Source organism: Rhinoderma darwinii, chromosome 5 (assembly GCF_050947455.1).
Source record: "Rhinoderma darwinii isolate aRhiDar2 chromosome 5, aRhiDar2.hap1, whole genome shotgun sequence".
NCBI classification, from domain to species: Eukaryota; Metazoa; Chordata; class Amphibia; order Anura; family Rhinodermatidae; genus Rhinoderma; species Rhinoderma darwinii.
In genome coordinates this window covers 190084906-190105297 of record NC_134691.1, presented here as the reverse complement: position 1 = coordinate 190105297, position 20392 = coordinate 190084906, and the positions used below count along the sequence as shown (strand labels likewise).

Genomic DNA, 20392 nt, shown 5'->3' with positions numbered 1-20392 from the left:
GTGCACTCGATGTTGCAGAGTGAAAATGGTTTTTCAATAGATATGCCAATATGTGGCGCCCAGCTTGTGCCACTGGAGACACACACCCCAAAATTTTTTAAAAGGGTTCTCCCGGGTATGGCGATGCCATATATGTGGACGTAAACTGCTGTTTGGGCACACTGTAGGGTTCAGAAGGGAGGTAGCGCCATTTGGCTTTTGGAGCGTGGATTTTGCTTGTAGTAGTTTTGTTTTGAGTCTTACTGGTGTTTCCGTTTATAATGTGGGGGTACATGTAAGGCGGGCGGCGTATATAAGGGGCATAGTCAGGTGGTATAGTGGGGTAAAAAAAAACAATAAAATAATCCATAGATGTGTGTTATGCTGTGACACAATCCTTTCTGCACAGGCCGGTGTCGCACTAATAAATGGTCTTTACTTATTCCCCTTTTGGTCCACACTCGGCACCTTTGAAGTTTGGGGAATTTTGCTGGGAAAGTGTTGTCCTGGTATAATACGGGCGCCCTCACTTCCAGAAGATATGTTTGTGCCCTCCCCTTCCTGGTTCCCTAATTTTAGAGGCCTTGATAATTCGCCACTTGAAACAGAAGAAACGTTCCCCTCGGGCCGGCACAACTGCATATTTTTATTTCCTGGCTTATTGGTGCCTTGACTAATTTTATTTTTTCATAGACGTAGTGGTATGAGGGCTGGTTTGCTGTGGGACGAGCTGTAGTTTTTATTGGTACCATTTTGGGGTACATGCGACTTTTTGATCACTTGTTATCCTTTTTTTTTTGGGAGGCAAGGTGACCAAAAAACAGCAATTCTGGCATATTTTTTTTAGTTTTTTTTATACAGCGTTCACCACGCATTATAAATTACATGTTACCTTTATTCTGCGGGTCAGTCCGATTCCGGTAATACCTAATTTATAGCACTTTTTATGTTTTACAACTTTTTGCACAGTAAAATAACTTTTGTAAAGAGAATGGATTTTTTCTGTCGCCAAGTTGTGAGAGCCATAACGGTTTTACATTTTTCGTCGACGGAGCTGTATGAGGGCTTGTTTTTAGCGAGACGAGTTATAGTTTTTATGGGTACCATTTTTAGGTAGATGCGACTTTTTGATCACATTTTATTTCAATTTTTGGAAGACAAAGTGACCAAAAAATAGCAATTATGTCAGTATATTTTAGTTTTTTTTTTACGGCGTTCACTGTGCAGAATTAATAACATAATATTTTTATAGTTAAGGTCGTTACGGTCGCAGCGATACCTAATATGTATGGCTTTATTATTTTTTTCAATAATAAATGACTTGATAAGGGAAAAAGGCCGATTGTGTTTTGTGTTATTATTTTAAACTTTTATTGTATTTTTTACAACTTTTATTTTTACTTTTTTTACACTTTTCTTTAGTCCCACTAGAGGACTTGAAGGTCCAACTGTTTGTTTGATGTTCTAATAAATTGCACTACCTATGTAGTGCAATGTATTATAACTGTCAGTTGTTCACTGACAGCAAGCCGATCAGGCTCCGCCTCCAGGCGGGGCCTAATCGGCTAACGTAATGGCAGATAGGAAGCCATTGTTAGGCATCCTGTTGCCATAGTAGCAGTCGCCAGCCTTGCCATCGCATGGCAAGGCTGCTGATTGCATACAAACCACTTTGATGCAGCGATTGCATTGAATTGCTGCATTGAAGGGGTTAATGGCAGGAATCGGAGCTAGCTCCGGTTCCTGCCGATAGATCGGGGTGTCCGCTGTAACATACAGTGAACACCTACTGCTGATGACGCCGGCTCAGCTTCTGAGCCGGAAGCTGAGCCGGCGCCATCTTGCCGATGGTACCGGAAAGCCTCCTGAGCCCCGCCGACGACGGGACATAGGAGGATTCCGTTACTGGAGACCGGGAGGTAAGTATTACCCCTCCGATCGCCTTTGCAGCCACCGGCAACCCAGCGATCACGTTGCTGGGGTGCCGGTGGCTATAAACTCCTCACATGCTGCGATCTCTATTGAACGCAGCATGTGAGGGGTTAATCGGTCGGATCGGAGGCTAGCTCCGATCCTGGCCGATACCTCAGGGTGCCAGCTGTAACATACAGCTGTCACCCGGCGGTGATGTCGCTGGCTCAGCTCCTGAGCCAGCTTCATCTCAATCACGTACAGTTACGTGGAGATGCGCGAAAAGACCATCTCCCATCACGTAACTGTACGTAAAATGGCGCGAAGGGGTTAAGAAAGTCATTAGCATAAAGCTAAAATAGGTCATAACTCCGTCAAAAATGATAGTTTTTCTAAATAAAAAACACTGCTGTAATCTACATTACACCGCCGATCACATTATGTAGGAGATAGGGCACTTATAATGTGGTGACAGAGCCTCTTTAACTGCAGAGTTCCAAACCTGCAATGGCATTAACATCAGCATTAAAATCTGTGTGCCGGGAGCTTTATTGCATGGGTTTCCATGAGAAGCTGTATGCAAGACTTACTAATGATTAAAGAGGCTCTGTCACCAGATTATAAGTATATATCCTACCTAATCTGATAGGCGCTGTAATGTAGATAACAACAGTGGTTTTTATTTTGAATAACGATAATTTTTAAGCAAGTTATGAACAATTTTAGATTTATGCAAATTTTTTGTATCTTTTTACCAAGTGGGCGTTGTAAAGAGAAGTGTATGACGCTGACCAATCAGCGTCATACACTTCTCTTAATTCATGCCCAGCTTGTTTCACTGCACAGCGTGATCTTGAGATCATGCTGTGACGGGACTTCCTCCCACATGTTCTTCATCGGAGCCATGGAAGACTGAACAGACATCGCCTCCAGCCGCAGCAGATTCAGATAAATTTTCTGGCATGGCTGGAGGCGGTCTGTTGACTCTTCCATTGCTCCGAAGGACATGTGGGAGGAAGTCCCGTCACAGCGTGATCTCGCGAGATCACGCTGTGCAGTGAAACAAGCTGGGCTGGAATGAAGAGAAGTTTATGACGCTGATTGGTCAGCGTCATACACTTCTGTTTACAATGCCCTCTTGGTAAAAAGTAAAAAAAAGGCCCAGTTGGTCATTAAAAAACGAATTAGCATAAATCTAAAATTGCTCATAACTTGCTCAAAAATGATCGTTTTTCAAAATAAAAACCACTGTTATCTACATTACAGCACCTATCAGATTATGTAGGATATAGGGCACTTATAAACCGGTGATAGAGCCTCTTTAAGCACAATGCCAAGCGTCGGATAGAGTGGTATAAAGCACGCCACCACTTGTCTCTCGAGCAGGGGAAATGTGTTCTGTGGAGTGACAAATAAGGCTGGGTTCACACAACCTATTTTCAGGCGTAAACGAGGCGTATTATGCCTCGATTTACGCCTGAAAATAGGGCTACAATACGTCGGCAAACATCTGCCCATCTGACTTCAAAATGAGCCTGGGTGTCATTCTTGAGTGTAATAATATTACAAGTTATAGGTGGCAGATTTCTGTAGATGGGTAGTTTTTACACATATACACATATACATAACTTCTACTATTCAAAGCAGTATGTAAATATTGATCTAGATAGTGAATCCACAAGAACTACATGACAACAGGGGAGTAACCATGGAGTGCCTTCCCCCAGATCAGGCCCCCCCCCAGATCAGGCATATATATATTTACTCACCGCTCCTCCATATTTTATTGGCTGCAGCGGGCCTGCCCCGGATCCCATCAGGCTGCCACATCAGGCCTGGTTTGTATCGTGGCGCATATAAAGTCCTGATGCCGAGCAGCGTAAGAACATCATATGTGACGCAGTACACAATGTCCAGCGTCAGGATGTTGTATGCTGCATCACATATATCGTCATAACGCTGCTCGACGTGGACTTCATATGCGGCATGGCACAGACTGCATTATGTGGCAGAATGAGGTCAGCCGGGGGACCCCCTGTAACCACGATCATTACGCCACTGCATGACAGTACTGATCGCCTAGAAAATCCAGTGATGATAGAAATAATATGTCAGGGAAAAGGCCTAGCAGAATGTAGCACAATGCTTAGCAAAAACAACATCCAGTCAGAATTTGCTGTAAAATCTGTATGCTAAGACATTTTTCATGGATAATTCGCAGCTAAATATAATATACCACGAATTATAGCTAGTAGGGTACAAAATGCTTGTAAAAGTGTCAGGTTAACTTGGAAACCCGGAAATAAAAAAACAAACTTTTCTGTGTCACTACACTGCAAGAGTCAAAAAAAGAGGCACTGCTCACTTGTGAGGTAACCATACCGGTGTTATCTTGCCTCGATCATTATTAGGGGCTGTTATAATGCTTTCAGATGATATGTTAGGGAGGTTTATATATATATACTCTGTGATCATAGAAAATTCTCACTGCATCTGCAAATGATATCACCCATAGTGTAGATTCAGTATGTAAAACCAAGACCTAGATATTAACCCCCTAGTACAGTACCCCCTTACAGTAGCTTCATTCAAAACTTGAAAATTCAGGTGTCAATGCTGTCAAACCCAATATCCTTTGTCCCACCGTGTCACACTCATAAGGGTCAGGACGCTGAGATAAACAGTTATTTGGTGAGGTCCCATCAGTGATATGGAGAAAACTCTGTACTCACCAGTCATTTTCTTTACTTGACTAACATAACAGTGGCTCTGCAAGTTCTAGGAGTCAAAACGTTTTTTTTTTTAATGTTTTACCATGTAGAACAAATGGTTCAGAAAAATTATTAGTGATGAAGGCATGGGGACAGCACCCAACCAAATAACTTGTCATATCTCAGCTTCCTTGACCTAAGGGAATGTGACATTAGAGGGAAAGTTATGTAACTGCAGTCACGTCGGTTTCCAATTTTTTTTTCTGGGGTTAGGATTCATCAGCCCATTTTATTTCTGTGGGAAACAGTGACATTCTTCATTTCACAAGTACTAGGGCACTTTTACAGTTGACTGGATGTCTACATATTGCAATTGGGAGATTCCACTGTTAATGCTCTGAAACATTAGAAATGTATACAGTAATATCTTACATATTGTGTACCATGCCTAAAAATCCTTGCTTAATGTGAACATTTTAAGTATTTGAGAACCAGAATATCTGACAGGTCGGAGGACTGTTCGCAAATTAGGATTTGGACGGAATTATCTATTTCAGCAGCTGGCAGAATTGCAATAATCAAAATGGTTATAGTCCCTCAATTTATTTTTTTGTTCAACTCAGCATCGGGGTGGTTTGAGGAACAGTTTTTTAGGATTGTAGAATCGCTGCTTAATGCATTAATTTGTGGAAGAATGAGAGTGAGAATTAAACAGCGATATTTGCGCTATTCAACAAAAAGTGGAGTAGGTACTACCTAGCATCCCAATTACCTTGCATGATTATATAGTGAAAACTCTTGTTTTCTTACATATCTAGTACAAAAAGGAGCAGGTAAAATGGGAAATATATCGCAGGTGCTCGAATCAGGGCAATTGAGCAATGACTAATTTTCCAAGCTGCCAACATGTGGTTTGCTACTTGGAAGCTGGAATTGATTAAAAAGTTTAAAGAATAAAAGCTTTTTTTTTGCGTTTAGCTCCTTATGGAATTATTGTAACCTTTCTTAAATTTGTAAATTTGGAGTTTGCTAGTAAATGAAATCAAAGGTGTATTCGATACATAAGAGAAGTAGTTGAAGAAAATTAAATCATGGGTCAAATGAAAGAACCCATATAATCTGCCACAAGCTGATATTTTCTTTTACCTACAAGTTAAACATGCCATATAGAAAATGAGGGACACAGATGAATTGACTAGTATCCCTAACCTTTGGTATTTTTTTAAAAACCTGACTGAAACAAACTCCGGGGGCAAAAGATTATCTATTCTTTCTAAACTGCTACAAGAGAAATTTAGTAAAAAAAAAACTATTTACAAGTAAATTAAATTGGGTACAGGGTATCAATAATTATCAAGAAATACAATGGGTCAAAGTCCTGGCAGTCTGAACATGCCCTTATAGCAATTTGAAAGTTTAAATGGGAAAAACTACACAAAATATGGAATAGTTAGTAAAATTTATGGTAAACCTCAGTGTCAGTCATACATCTAGTTTTGGTCTCACCAAAAATAATCACTTTTAAAAATCGCACTACCGTTGCCTCCGTTCTGTCAGGTTTCCATTGCTTTGTGAAAGCAAACATAGTTTTCCAGTATTATTCTTTGTTGTAAAGAAATAGAAACCCAATGGAAACCTGTCAGACCCAGAGACGTAGCAATACCGCGTTGAACGTACCAATAAAAATGTAAGTCTTCTTTACCTGATTGGATGTTGTCTACTACCTTCTTTTGGAGACACATTATGTCATGGTCCGGTAGGGTCCCTTCACCAAAATACGTCATGGCGAATAATGGCCTAATAATATTCTTTGACTATATTTATATCATAGCTCATGGCTTTAATCATTGTTATATTACTCCACAATTTATAACAAAGATTGGTCTGTGACAACCTCCTGGATGTTTGCAAATAGAATATAGCACAATGTGTGTGGGCTGAAGAATCTCTATAAAAATATAAAATGTCCAGATCTAGCTAACTTTTTATTAGGTAATGGCATGTATAAGTCGGTAAGTTCTATTAGTGGTTAATAAAGATGACACAGCTGACATGGTAAAATTCATCCTGGTGGGTCACTGACAAATTGTCATTTAGCTAGACCAATAGTAAATATACTTTTCCTTTAATGCTTACTGTGCAGATTTCATTTATTAGCAAATTTGTAAAAGCCTTTAAAGAGGCTCTGTCACCAGATTTTGCAACCCCTATCTGCTATTGCAGCAGATAGGCGCTGCAATGTAGATTACAGTAACGTTTTTATTTTAAAAAAACGAGCATTTTTGGCCAAGTTATGACCATTTTTGTAGTTATGCAAATGAGGCTTGCAAAAGTCCAAGTGGGTGTGTTTAAAAGTACAAGTCCAAGTGGGTGTGTATTATGTGCGTACATCGGGGCGTTTTTAATACTTTCACTAGCTGGGCGCTCTGATGAGAAGTAACATCCTCTTCTCTTCAGAACGCCCAGCTTGTGACAGTGCAGATCTGTGACGTCACTCACAGGTCCTGCATCGTGACGGCCACATCGGCAGCAGAGGCTACAGTTGATTCTGCAGCAGCATCAGCGTTTGCAGGTAAGATCGACTTACCTGCAAACGCTGATGCTGCTGCAGAATCAACTGTAGCCTCTGGTGCCGATGTGGCCGTCACGATGCAGGACCTGTGAGTGACGTCACAGATCTGCACTGTCACAAGCTGGGCGTTCTGAAGAGAAGAGGATGTTACTTCTCATCAGAGCGCCCAGCTAGTGAAAGTATTAAAAACGCCCTGATGTACGCACATAATACACACCCACTTGGACTTGTACTTTTAAACACACCCACTTGGACTTTTGCAAGCCTCATTTGCATAATTACAAAAATGGTCATAACTTGGCCAAAAATGCTCGTTTTTTAAAAATAAAAACGTTACTGTAATCTACATTGCAGCGCCTATCTGCTGCAATAGCAGATAGGGGTTGCAAAATCTGGTGACAGAGCCTCTTTAATAATAGGTTCAACAACATAAAAACTCCATCATGTACTGACAGCATGATCCCTCCTCTGTAAATGAGGCATTAAGAAGATTATCCTACAGTAGCTGGTGTATTGTTCTGGAGTATACCCCTGTATTTGTGAAATGTAAAAGGGATAACAATATTAAGCAGATAGCATTGTGTGGTCGAATCCAAGCAAGGTGTGAACCGTCAGGGGCATGAATAGAGTCACTGATTTCTGACTTTAGTAAACCTTGTGTGTTTAAGGTGTCCATAGCAACATTTCAAGGATAATTTCTTTTACATTACTAAGTATTACTAATATTTGTTTTGCATTTAAGTTAACATCTAAGGAGAGAAAAAAAGTGAAAAAAATAGTATATACTAAACATTTATGAATATTTTCATATAAAATATATAGTGGTCTCTGTATAGGTACTGAAGCAGATATTTTACCATAAGCCAAAATATATCCCTAAAAATACAATATTACATGTGTTGTGAATACTATATGTGAGTTATTTTCTCAAAATTACAAGATGCTTCTAACACGTTATTTGCCAGTAAGGGTCGGATGCTCACCAGAAATCCTGAAGTGCTATCCAAAAGGCATCGGACACGGCAGATAAAACATCGGTTGAGGAACGTAGAGTACTCTGAGTTGCTGGAGTTTGACTCTTGTGCTTTGTACAACTTTTTAAGGAAAACTTCTTCTCCTGCATTATAAAAACATTAGAGATGTATTATGACCTATTTTGAGTGGTTGAGATGTAATATCAGTGAGCAATGTGTCCTCCGTTGGGTACCATACTTCATTCATATTCCATACATGACTGGGTGGTCATTTAATTGATGGTTGATTCAACTCTACCCATCAAGAGCAATCATACTAGATGCTATCCAGAAGATGGCTCCCCTCGCTTAACTCAAATAATGTAAATATAAGAAAAAGTATACATCTGTAGCAAACACCACATTTAACATCTGTTTTCTGTTCAAGTATATGTTAAATCCATTCACAGCTGTGCACTGTATATACAGTATAAACAGTGGGTTGTCCAAGGCCTAAAGCTGAGCTGTCACCATGGAAGCACTGGCCGCAATGTTACTGAAAGTCAGAGATGGAGAAAGCCTTTGTAATTTGGGGTCTGGCTCTCCCATTATTTCTGACAGTATACTTCTACATTTGCTTGGTGGCTTCAGCTTTAAGCAAAAGAGGTAAGAACTGATTGATCCGCTCATATTTGAGAGATCTAAAGAACTCTATTTTAAATAGCCGTTTTACTAATTTCTTACAGACGTAAGTTGTGTTCTAGCATAGACTAATGGGAGATGAATCAGCAAGTTAACAAAAGTCATACTTCAGTGTTGACTGAAACATTCTGTGAAGCTAAGTAGCTGCTGAAATGAGAAATTCTTCAGTCATTCACAGAACACAGGAAAAAAAATCGACAACTTATTTAGAAGTATTTTTAGACAATAAGAAAATGTAATAGTTTCATCAATCATCACACATTCTTTTCAACTTTCTTTTGCCTTATATACGTGAAATTGGTGAGGGTGACCATTCAATAAATATTTTATCATACATAAATTATTAGTTATACATCACTGTAGACTAAGGCTAAGTTTCATACTTGTTCTCTTTTTGGAATATGTTTGTGTGTGCATTATATACTGAATATGCCAAATACAGTGGGTGGTAAAAGGTGAAAGACTGCCAAATACCTCTGGCACCATTTAACAGTGCTCCACCTATTTTAACCATGATAGCTGACACCCACGGGTATGTGACATTGCTAATAGACATTAAATTTTCAGCAGACTCCATTAAAAAAACGAAGGAATCTGTTGGGAACAATGGGGGAGATCTATTAATACTGGCGCATTATGTGATTGGGGCATGAGTTTCTTTCCCCATGCAGCGAGCACCACATTCATCAACAGGGCATATGCCCTAGTAATGAATGTGTCATGAGATAAAGACACTATCAAGTCGGACCTGGTATTGTTTTCTACAATTTATTACAGGCACAGTCTTATGTGTCAAAAAAAAGTGGTGCAGCGACTTCATAAATATGGAATTCGACCCAAACACCATATTTTTCAATGTATTTACTCCAGAAAACCATTCTAAATCCATTGAAAAATCTGCTAATGTCTTTGGGAATTTGAAGTATGTCCTAGCACATTGGGTAGCCACAATTGCTATATAGAAATTAATAGTTTAGGAATAGACACAAATAAGGATCTGTTGGCCTAATAACAAATCCACATGGGTCTAGCACAGTAGCTTAATACAATTGGCAGAACACAACCACAATGAACATATAACAGCTAAATAACAAATATAAAGACTAACGCAATGAGTCAAGTGAATGTTATCCTGTCCACATCTGACTACCCTCCAACTCCTGAGATTAACAAAACATTAACTTTAGTTCCATGAATATCATAATTCTTAAATTGTTTGAGAAGAACCTCTATATGGTAGAGATGAAGTAAAATCATCTAACATTCAGCTCTGTGATGCTCTGGGAAAAATGCCCAGAAGGTTTCAGTTTGATAGATTCCGGCATCCTTTCCGCTCCGTGAGGTTGATCCAGACCCTTTCTTAGACAGTAATACAAACACTTCACACTGCATGTGTTTTGCTGGTGTCAGATGACTGTGTCCAGCGTTGCTGTATGGCTGGCTGTCCCACTGCCATATTTTATGTCCTATACACCTTATTACCAGATGTGTTCATGCTACCTGGGCACTGATCCCAAGGACTGTTTTGTATAGTGTATGTGGGGTGTTCAACATTTGTGTCTGCCAAATCAACCCCTAGTTTCAAGGTATTTTCTAAATCCAGATATTTCTAAAACTCTCCCCTGTGGGACATGAACAGACTAATATAAAAATGTGAAAATCCTGCAATAGTAGCAAATGTTTCAAGGGTGGGGATTACTTAGGTACAAATTACTCTTAAGAGGAGTCCGATTTTTCAACACTTATAATTTTATAAGGGCATATAATTTAGGCGTCAGATGCCCTGATGATTGTTCTCTGGATGAATTATAGAAATATTATTTATAAGCAGCAAAGGGTCCTTACATCTGTTAAAGTAGATTCTCATATAAATAAACCATTACTTTAAATAAATCACATACACCAAACTTTTACAGCCAAGGAATAACTCCATTTCCAATTATCTGCTAAGCGCAGAGTGAAAAGCTGGTGAATAAAAATTGGGTTTTAAGAATTCTTATAGACGATGAGTATATACTGTATTTATACACACACAATATATATATATATATATATATATATATACATACACACTATATATACACTACCGTTCAAAAGTTTAGGGTCACTTAGACATTTCCTTATTTTTGAAAGAAAAGCACAGTTTTTTTCAATGAAGATAACATTAAATTAATCAAAAATACACTCTATACATTGTTAATGTGCTAAATGACTATTCTAGCTGCAAACGTCTGGTTTTTAATGCAATATCTACATAGGTGTATAGAGGCCCATTTCCAGCAACTACCACTCCAGTGTTCTAATGGTACATTATGTTTGCTAACTGTGTTAGAAGGCTAATGAATGATTAGAAAACCCTTGAAAACCCTTGTGCAATTATGTTAGCACCGCTGTAAACAGTTTTGCTGTTTAGAGGAGCTATACAACTGACCTTCCTTTGAGCTAGTTGAGAATCTGGAGCATTACATTTGTGGGTTCGATTAAACTCTCAAAATGGCTAGAAAAAGAGAGCTTTCATGTGAAACTCGACAGTCTATTCTTGTTCTTAGAAATGAAGGCTATTCCATGCGAGAAATTGCCAAGAAACTGAAGATTTCCTACAACGGTGTGTACTACTCCCTTCAGAGGACAGCACAAACAGGCTCTAACCAGAGTAGAAAGAGAAGTGGGAGGCCCCCGCTGCACAACTGAGCAACAAGACAAGTACATTAGAGTCTCTAGTTTGAGAAATAGAGGCCTCACAGGTCCTCAACTGGCAGCTTCATTAAATAGTACCCGCAAAACGGCAGTGTCAACGTCTACAGTGAAGAGGCGACTCCGGGATGCTGGCCTTCAGGGCAGAGTGGCAAAGAAAAAGCCATATCTGAGACTGGCTAATAAAAGGAAAATATTAATATGGCCAAAAGCACACAGACATTGGACAGAGGAAGATTGGAAAAAAGTGTTATGGACAGACAAATCGAAGTTTGAGGTGTTTGGATCACACAGAAGAACATTTGTGAGACGCAGAACAACTGAAAAGATGCTGGAAGAGTGCCTGACACCATCTGTCAAGCATGGTGGAGGTAATGTGATGGTCTGGGGTTGCTTTGGTGCTGGTAAAGTGGGAGATTTGTACAAGGTAAAAGGGATTTTGAATAAGGAAGGCTATCACTCCATTTTGCAATGCCATGCTATACCCTGTGGACAGCGCTTGATTGGAGCCAATTTCATCCTACAACAGGACAATGACCCAAAGCACACCTCCAAATTATGCAAGAACTATTTATGGAAGAAGCAGGCAGCTGGTATTCTATCTATAATGGAGTGGCCAGCGCAGTCACCAGATCTCAACCCCATAGAGCTGTTGTGGGAGCAGCTTGACCGTATGGTACGCAAGAAGTGCCCATCAAGCCAATCCAACTTGTGGGAGGGGCTTCTGGAAGCATGGGGTGAAATTTCTCCCGATTACCTCAGCAAATTAACAGTCAGAATGCCAAAGGTCTGCAATGCTGTAATTGCTGCAAATGGAGCATTCTTTGACGAAAGCAAAGTTTGAAGGAGAAAATTATTATTTCAAATAAAAATAATTATTTCTAACCTTGTCAATGTCTTGACTATATTTTCTAGTCATTTTGCAACTCATTTGATAAATATAAGTGTGAGTTTTCATAGAAAACATAAAATTGTCTGGGTGACCCCAAACTTTTGAACGGTAGTGTATATATATACACACACATATATATATATATATATATATATATATATATAAACAAACACAAACACTGTATATATACACACACATAAGGTAAAAGGAAAATGAAAGGAAAATTACAATAAAATAATGATTTTGTAGTTTAAATATTTTAGGTAAATCTAAAGGATAACAGATTTATAATGTGATAATAGCATTATTGTCTTTAAAGGTTATGGACACATATGGCATTGAAAAAATATATTTTTACATGTGTTAGTGGTTACTGGGAGTTTCAGGCTGCAATCTCCATTTCTTCATACATTTTCAGACCCCTGATATACAGTTTACAAAATTCTCCAAGTTTTAAACTTTTTTGCTGTGCTGATGTCCCCCTCAGTAATACATGCTGGATGTAAATTCTGTGACTCCAAGATGCTGCCGCCTACACTACTGCACCTCTCATGTATCAGTACATGACGGATCTGTTCACCCTTGTCCTGACAGAAAGGGCTGCTGATGATTGTGTAATTTCCCCCTACCTCCCCCTGCACAGTCTGCCGTGGGTGCTCTATTTTCTCTCCACACTCATACATGGCCTCCTCCCTGCAAAATGCTGTGTGTGTGTGTGTGTGTGCTCTTCTCTGTATCTACAGTCTGATACAGTTGTGATCTGTCGCCCCTGAATACTTGGATGCCTACCCCCCTCTTCACACTCTGATCTGCCATATACAACCTTCCTCCTGCTGATATCTCTAGTACTGAGGCGTCACGCACACGACCATAGTTTTGTGGCCATATACTATCCGCAGTATAAAACACATCCTAACCTATGGGCCAATGCACTCAACTGTGGTTTCCATGGTCCCTGCATTGCCCAGAGCCTGGACCACCAAAAAATTAAGACATGTCATTATACGGTCCGCAATTGCGGTCCGGGCTCATTGAAATGAACACACATCTTGTGTGCGCATGGTCCGTGATTGCGGACGGCCAGCAGATGACACACCGCATCACGTCCGTACCGTAATGACGGACGGACCATGAACACAGCTGCGGCCATGTGCAAGAGGCCCCAGAGAAGGGGGAGAGAAGATGACATCACCTCCCTAACAGGAGCAGTTTTCTGGCTGATTTACGTCAGCATTTGCAGCACAGACAGCTGTGTACAGGAGTACACAGATTTTGCATTTAGGAAGCAAATTAACAATAAAAATAATTTTAGTACTGAGGTGTCCATTTTAACCAATATAATAAGTTTGACTAGTGTTCATGCAGTAGTCTTGTTATCTTCTCATTGTTGCCATTAGTAATAATTATTATTTTATTTGAGCATCAACCGTACACTTTCTATTGGCAGAAAACATTTGTTCTTTACCTCCTTTTGAAAACACAGCGAAAGAGAATTATATGAGTAGAACTCTGACTGTCTCACATCATTATTGTAAAACATTTCTTTGCATTTTATGTCAGTGGTTGGTTTATGAACAAAAATGTGTCCATTGGGAAAAATATATATTTCTGAATCCAAAAAGACATGACCTGATTAGCACTGGAATCATTTTATTAGCCAGTACCTGCCAGTATCGGATCAATAAGCTTAATTATCCGGACACTGGCAACAACTGTGTATATAACTGTTACTGAGTCTTTGCCACAAATGATCCACTCAAATGGTTTACAATGCCTGGAAGACCAATCCATCACATGAAAAGTTAAAGGCCATTGGCACTTGATTGTCTTACTATTTTCTACTTCTGCTTAAAAAAAAAGTGAACATGAAATGTGTAGGTCTCAATCTGTGACTAATCCTCTAGAGAGAACAATTAAGTGGGCCATGAAATGCCACACCATGCCATTTCCTCTAAGAAGAGTAAGTGAATATAACTAACTTTGAGTTTCAGTACACCTTTCGTTGTTACTGCAGTGGTTGCCTATATTTTTACCACAAACAATTAATAAGGCTTTCACAATACGATGGCACTGTGCCAGGTAAGTCTTGAGGTAAAGACTTTTTTCTTGTTCTTGTATTTCATGCCATAGCTGAAACCACAAAATAAATGTTCATTTCGAAACATACTATAATTACCTAAACTTACGTGCAAATCTGTTTATTTACGTGCAAACCCATATAAATACATGAGCTTATAGGGCAGCTTCCCCTTCCAATGACGTCTGAGATTTATATAACATATATGATGATATATAAGGTATGAGGTACCTATCGTGCTTTACAACATGTTTATCTTTTAAGAGGTCACTGTACATTAGTGAGAGGTTCTCCCTCTATTATTTTTAGTGCAGACCATCATATAGCTTTTGTTATTTGATTTCCTTTTTCCTAATATAATGCATTGACAAAGTGCACTCATGCAGGAGGACATGTACATAAATTTAATAAGGAGAGTTGGCATAGTTTTATTCTTTCCTATACTGACAGGAACGCGTGTAGCAGTTTTTTTCCCCATGGATAAGGAATTTTAGTCCCCTCAAAAAGAGAAATTGCTGTGTTCAGGTGTTTGATTCTGCATTCACATCTATTCACATTTTATAGTTCAGGGTAAGGTGCAAAAATATATTAACAGATAGTCACATGTATGTTGGTGGGTTGTAGAATAGATCAAGCTAGTTCAGGGTTTAGTTAGCATGCATGTTATCATCAAAATGTAAGATTATTAGGTCCCAAACTTGCTGGTTTGAGAATTTAAAATGTTAAGTATAAAAAATGGTGTAAGAGAAAATCCAGTGGCGTAACTACCGCCGTAGCAGCAGTAGCGGCTGCCACGGGGCCCGCGGCATGAGGGGGCCCGTGTCGCCCGCCGGCACGGGCCCCCACCATGGCCGGAGGCTCCGCTAGCAGCCGCTATGGCTGCTACAGCGGGACGCCACTGAACACTACGGCAGAGCAGGGAGGTATCTCCCCGCTCTGCCATTAACTGGTTCCCGACCGCTGGCTGTATTTTTACGGCCAGCGGTCAGGGTCCTTAAAACCCGAGCCATAGACTTTCTACGGCTCGGGTTTTAACTTGCTGCCCGCGCGATCGGGCAGCTGAATGTCGGTCTCCGGCTGTCAGTGACTGCCGGGGACCCTGAGGAGAGGATAGAAGCAGCTTTCGCTGCTTCTGTCTTCTCTGATGACTTGTACACAGCGCTGAATGCGCGCTGTGTACAGGAATAGAGACAGCAGCAGCGGCGCTGTCTCTATTCCTCCCGGTGATCATGTGACTGGTCACATGATCGCCGGGTGCCGTTAGTGGCAGACTGCTGCTGGGTCTTACTAGACCCAGCACAGCCCTATTAGTGACAATCGTCACTATGAGAGGGCTGATTTCCCCTGTAACTGGGGCTGCTGTGCAGCTCCAGTTACAGTGGAAAAACATGGTGTAAAAGAAAGAAAAAAAATATATAAAGTTCCCCAAAGGTCTTCTTTGACCTTTGGGGGACAGACCATAGTAATAAAAAAATAATAAAGTCAAGTGCAAAAAAAATTTAAATAATAAATACACATAAAATACCCACCCCAAAAAAAAAACATCCCCCCCCACCAATCATTGTTGTAACGCTAGTGCCGACCCAATTACCCTAATATAGACATGTAATATATAAAAATTTACGGTAGACAATGACGATCACAAATAAAAGGTCTATTTTAGGGTAAAACTATGTTATTACCAAAAAAAAAAAATAGCTGAAATGTAAAAAAGCTTATTTTTTTAATATTATTTTCAAATTTTATGAATAAAATTTCTAAAATAGCAAAAAAGGTGTGTATAAAAACGATAAAAAATGAAACCTGCATTGTCTACGGAAAAAACGTCGCAAAAATCACGTCGTTAGCCCAACAAATAAAAAAGTTATAGCCATTTAACACGTGCTAAAAATGGCTAAACGGTGTCTGGTCCTGAAGGCGCAAAATAGAGCAAAATACATGTATCCCCCCCCCCTCTCCACAGGATCTCCACAGGACATGTATCCCCCTCTCCACAGGACACGTATCCCCTCTCCACAGGACATATATCCCCTCTCCACAGGACATGTATCCCCTCTCCACAGGATATACACAGGACATGTATCCCCTCTCCACAGGACATGTATCCCCTCTCCACAGGACATGTATCCCCTCTCCACAGGACATGTATCCCCTCTCCACAGGACATGTATCCCCTCTCCACAGGACATGTATCCCCTCTCCACAGGATCTCCACAGGACATGTATCCCCCTCTCCACAGGACATGTATCCCCTCTCCACAGGACATGTATCCCCTCTCCACAGGACATGTATCCCCTCTCCACAGGACATGTATCCCCTCTCCACAGGACATGTATCCCCTCTCCACAGGACATGTATCCCCTCTCCACAGGACATGTATCCCCTCTCCACAGGATCTCCACAGGACATGTATCCCCCTCTCCACAGGACATGTATCCCCTCTCCACAGGATATCCACAGGAGAGGGGATACATGTGTGATCGCTGGCAGCGATAGGGAGAACGGGGGACTGAAAGTCCCCTGAAGTTCTCCATCACAAACATCGGACTTCCGGGGTCTGTGTCGGCAGCTCCATAGAAATGAATGGAACGCCGGTCGCTCTTGTGCGCATGCGTGACCAGCGCTCCTTTCATTTTTATTGAGCTGCGCAGACGCCGGAAGTCAGAGGTTTGTCATGGAGAAGTTCAGGGGACTTTCAGTCCCCCGTTCTCCCTATCGCTGCCAGTGATCACACATGTATCCCCTATCCTGTGGAGATCCTGTGGAGAGGGGATACATGTATTTTGTAGGACACACTGTAGGTCGCATTTTTTTGGGAGGGGGGACGCTGTATGGCGTTCCCTACGGGGGGGACGCTGTATGGCGTTCCCTACAGGGGGGGTGGCTGTATGGCGTTCCCTACAGGGGGGGAGCTGTATGGCGTTCCCTACAGGGGGGGCTGTATGGCGTTCTCTACAGGGGGGGGCTGTATGGCGTTCCCTACAGGGGGGGCTGTATGGTGTTCTCTACAGGGGGGGGCTGTATGGCGTTCTCTGCAGGGGGCTGTATGGCGTTATCTACAGGGGGGCTGTATGGCATTATCTACAGGGGGGCTGTATGGCGTTCTCTACAGGGGGATGTATGGCGCTATCTACAGAGGGGGGGCTGTATGGCGTTATCTACAGGGGGGGCTGTAAAAAAGGCACTATCTACAAGGGGGGGTTGTGTGATACCCAGGGGAGGGGGGGCCCTGTCAAAAGTTTGCTATGGGGCCCAGGCTTTCCTAGTTACGCCCCTGAGAAAATCATTAACTTTATGAAATACTAACAGTTGATAAACACTGACATATGACTGCAAAAATTGCAAAGACTTTTAGGGCCAGTTTCATTTGGCTGTATATGGGCACATTTTAGCATCAGTATTACAGCCCAATACGACCATCATGGCAGCACTACTACACACTGAGCCGGAAGAGAAGTTTAGAAAGGGGAGGAGAGTAAATGCAGTGGCACTCCATTGAGCAACGCTGTGTTAGGGGAAGATCCTGATAGATTATAAAAGGGGGGATGGAAGGCCTCAGGAAGTAGTGTGTGGTATAGAAGCCACATGTGGTGCCATGGGAGCCCGCTCCTGGCCTGAGTTAAGACTAGTCCTAAGAATATAGTGGTCACCAGATAGATGTGCCACCAGGAAGAGAGGCAGAGTTTAGCACCAGCAGAAGAGTGCTGTTGTACCGTGTGAGGTGACGATGGGTCTGCTTGTAATGTGTTAGTGCACTTAGGCTCTAGTTTAGGAACCATGTAGTCAGTCGGTGGGCTGTGGACACAGCGATGGCGAGGTGGAGAGGTGAACCATAATCTGTAAAGCCACAGTGAGATTGCCAAGGGAGGGACCAGAGGTTCCTGAAGTGGTGCTACACCTGTAGACTCAAGGTTATCGCTAGGAGGAAAGCCGGTGAGTGGTGAGATAGAGACTTCTCTGAGTTGGGAGCCACAGCTGGGTCCGGATGGGCTGTGAAAGCATGAGCTTTGAGTTAAAGCCCAGCAGTTGGTGAGAGATTAGCTTGCCTGAGGTCTAAGGATGGGCCTGTTCATTTAATTCCTATTAAGTGAGTGGACTGGTGGAGGATGGAGGGATAGTGTTAAGCCCGCAAAAGTTCTCGGAAGATAAGACAAGTTCTAGAGTATACTCCCTCCTCTCGTGTAAAAGTTAAGTTCAAGTCTGGCACTTTTTTTATGCAAAGCACTTTACCTGTGACATTGCTGCTATTATTGTTGTTGTTACAAGTCAGGTCAAGTGGCCCTTAAAGAGTTGGTACCCCTCTCTAACAAGAACTTGGACACTGTCATCTGGGACCATATACTATAGCACTACTATACTGTTACTATACTGTTGCAACGCCATCTAGGTGGGAAAGGCTGTGGTAGAAGGTAGCCTCTCAAAGACCCATTATAGCACTGTTAGACAGATGAAAGCTGACAGTCACTTTGGTGCAACCCGATTCTGGTGGGCCAATTGGAGTATCTCACGGTCTTCGGCCCTGGTGTAAGGACCAGTATAAAGAGAGTATCATAAAAGCGCTTTTCCGAGATCCCCCACCCACAAACAAAATACATTTCCTAAACTGTATACAACACGCTCACATTATTCCTCCCCATTAATTGCTACTAACTGTTCCGCACATTCACGTTGTGCGCTGTTTGCTGACATGGGTTATGGTGTGTGTTTGTTTACTCAGCTTTCTGCTGACACTACATTTTCGTACATGCCTTGCACGCTCTAGGGTCATCCCTCTTGTTCCTGTCTTATTCTCCACACCGTCTTGTCACTGCCTGACATACCGTGTTACATAGAGAAAACAGCGGGGAAAGTAGACGCCCCTAAAAAGAAACGTCACTAGTGACTATTGGCTCCTAGTCCATTGGATTGGTATACGGCACGTCACTGGATTATGTATAAAATGGAACATCACAGGTCACGTGACGAGCGAAGAGAGCTGAAAATGGAGGCACTTTCGAAATTGTAAGTTAATTAGAACTTTTATGTGGGGGAGAGTTTACAATCAGTGCCCACATAATTAATTAAAATTGGAAAACCCCTTTAAGCGAATTGTCTGCACTGTGAAGACAAATTTCATGATAACTTTTAATTCCTTCACAACACTGGAAATTATCTGTTCAATTGCAACTTATTGTCTGTGGTCTTAAAGGGGAGCACCCTTTACATAACAGACTTACAGTAGATCCCCATAGGATCCTATGGTGAGCTAAGTCCGGGTTCAGAAGAAATATTAAAGCAGGCATTGTGGGTACAGTAGCCAGACATTCATCAACACTGCATTATTGAAGACAGGAAAAATATGACCTAGCCTTATAATTCCAACATTCTGTTGGGACATGCCAATCTGCCGTACAAGTGTCTTGGTCCTTATGATGAAACTCTTTTACGTACCACAGCGATTTTATTTCTCAGATTTTGCTGTACATAATAAGATTTTGTTTTCTATATTAGAACTGATAGTTGAATATTTTTTTTTACCTAATTTCTCTTAAAAACTTAATTGAGGAATTGAAGCTTATTTCCCTGATTCAAATAAAATAAAGGAAGCTCAAGAAAATGAAATAAAAAAGAATCCCAATTCAATTTTTAATGTTCTAAATAGGAACACATAAGTGAAAGTATCTCGTCTCTTTCCCGCTAAGCCATGCCCCCTTTTCAATTTACTTTTACAAAGTGTCTAGTGGGGTGCAGACTTTAAAATGTGCCAAATTGCGACAACTTGCACCAAAATGTGCTTAATTTTTTTTTACACATTCTAGACCCAGACAACAGTAGTAAATTTGCCCTATTCTGTTTACTCCAAATATTATTATAATTAGGGTATGTTCACACGAGGGCGTCCGTAACGGCTGAAATTACGG

At 41.1% G+C, this 20392-nt stretch overlaps 1 protein-coding gene across 1 annotated transcript in view; it reads right to left on the bottom strand.

The window, feature by feature from the left end:
* The window catches only part of AHRR (aryl hydrocarbon receptor repressor), a 279804-nt gene that overhangs the window by 28417 nt on the left and 230995 nt on the right, over positions 1 to 20392 (bottom strand). The window contains exon 8 of the mRNA XM_075828497.1: positions 8157 to 8290. Coding sequence (XP_075684612.1) covers positions 8157 to 8290 — 134 coding nt within the window. The remainder of the gene's footprint in view (positions 1 to 8156; positions 8291 to 20392) is intronic.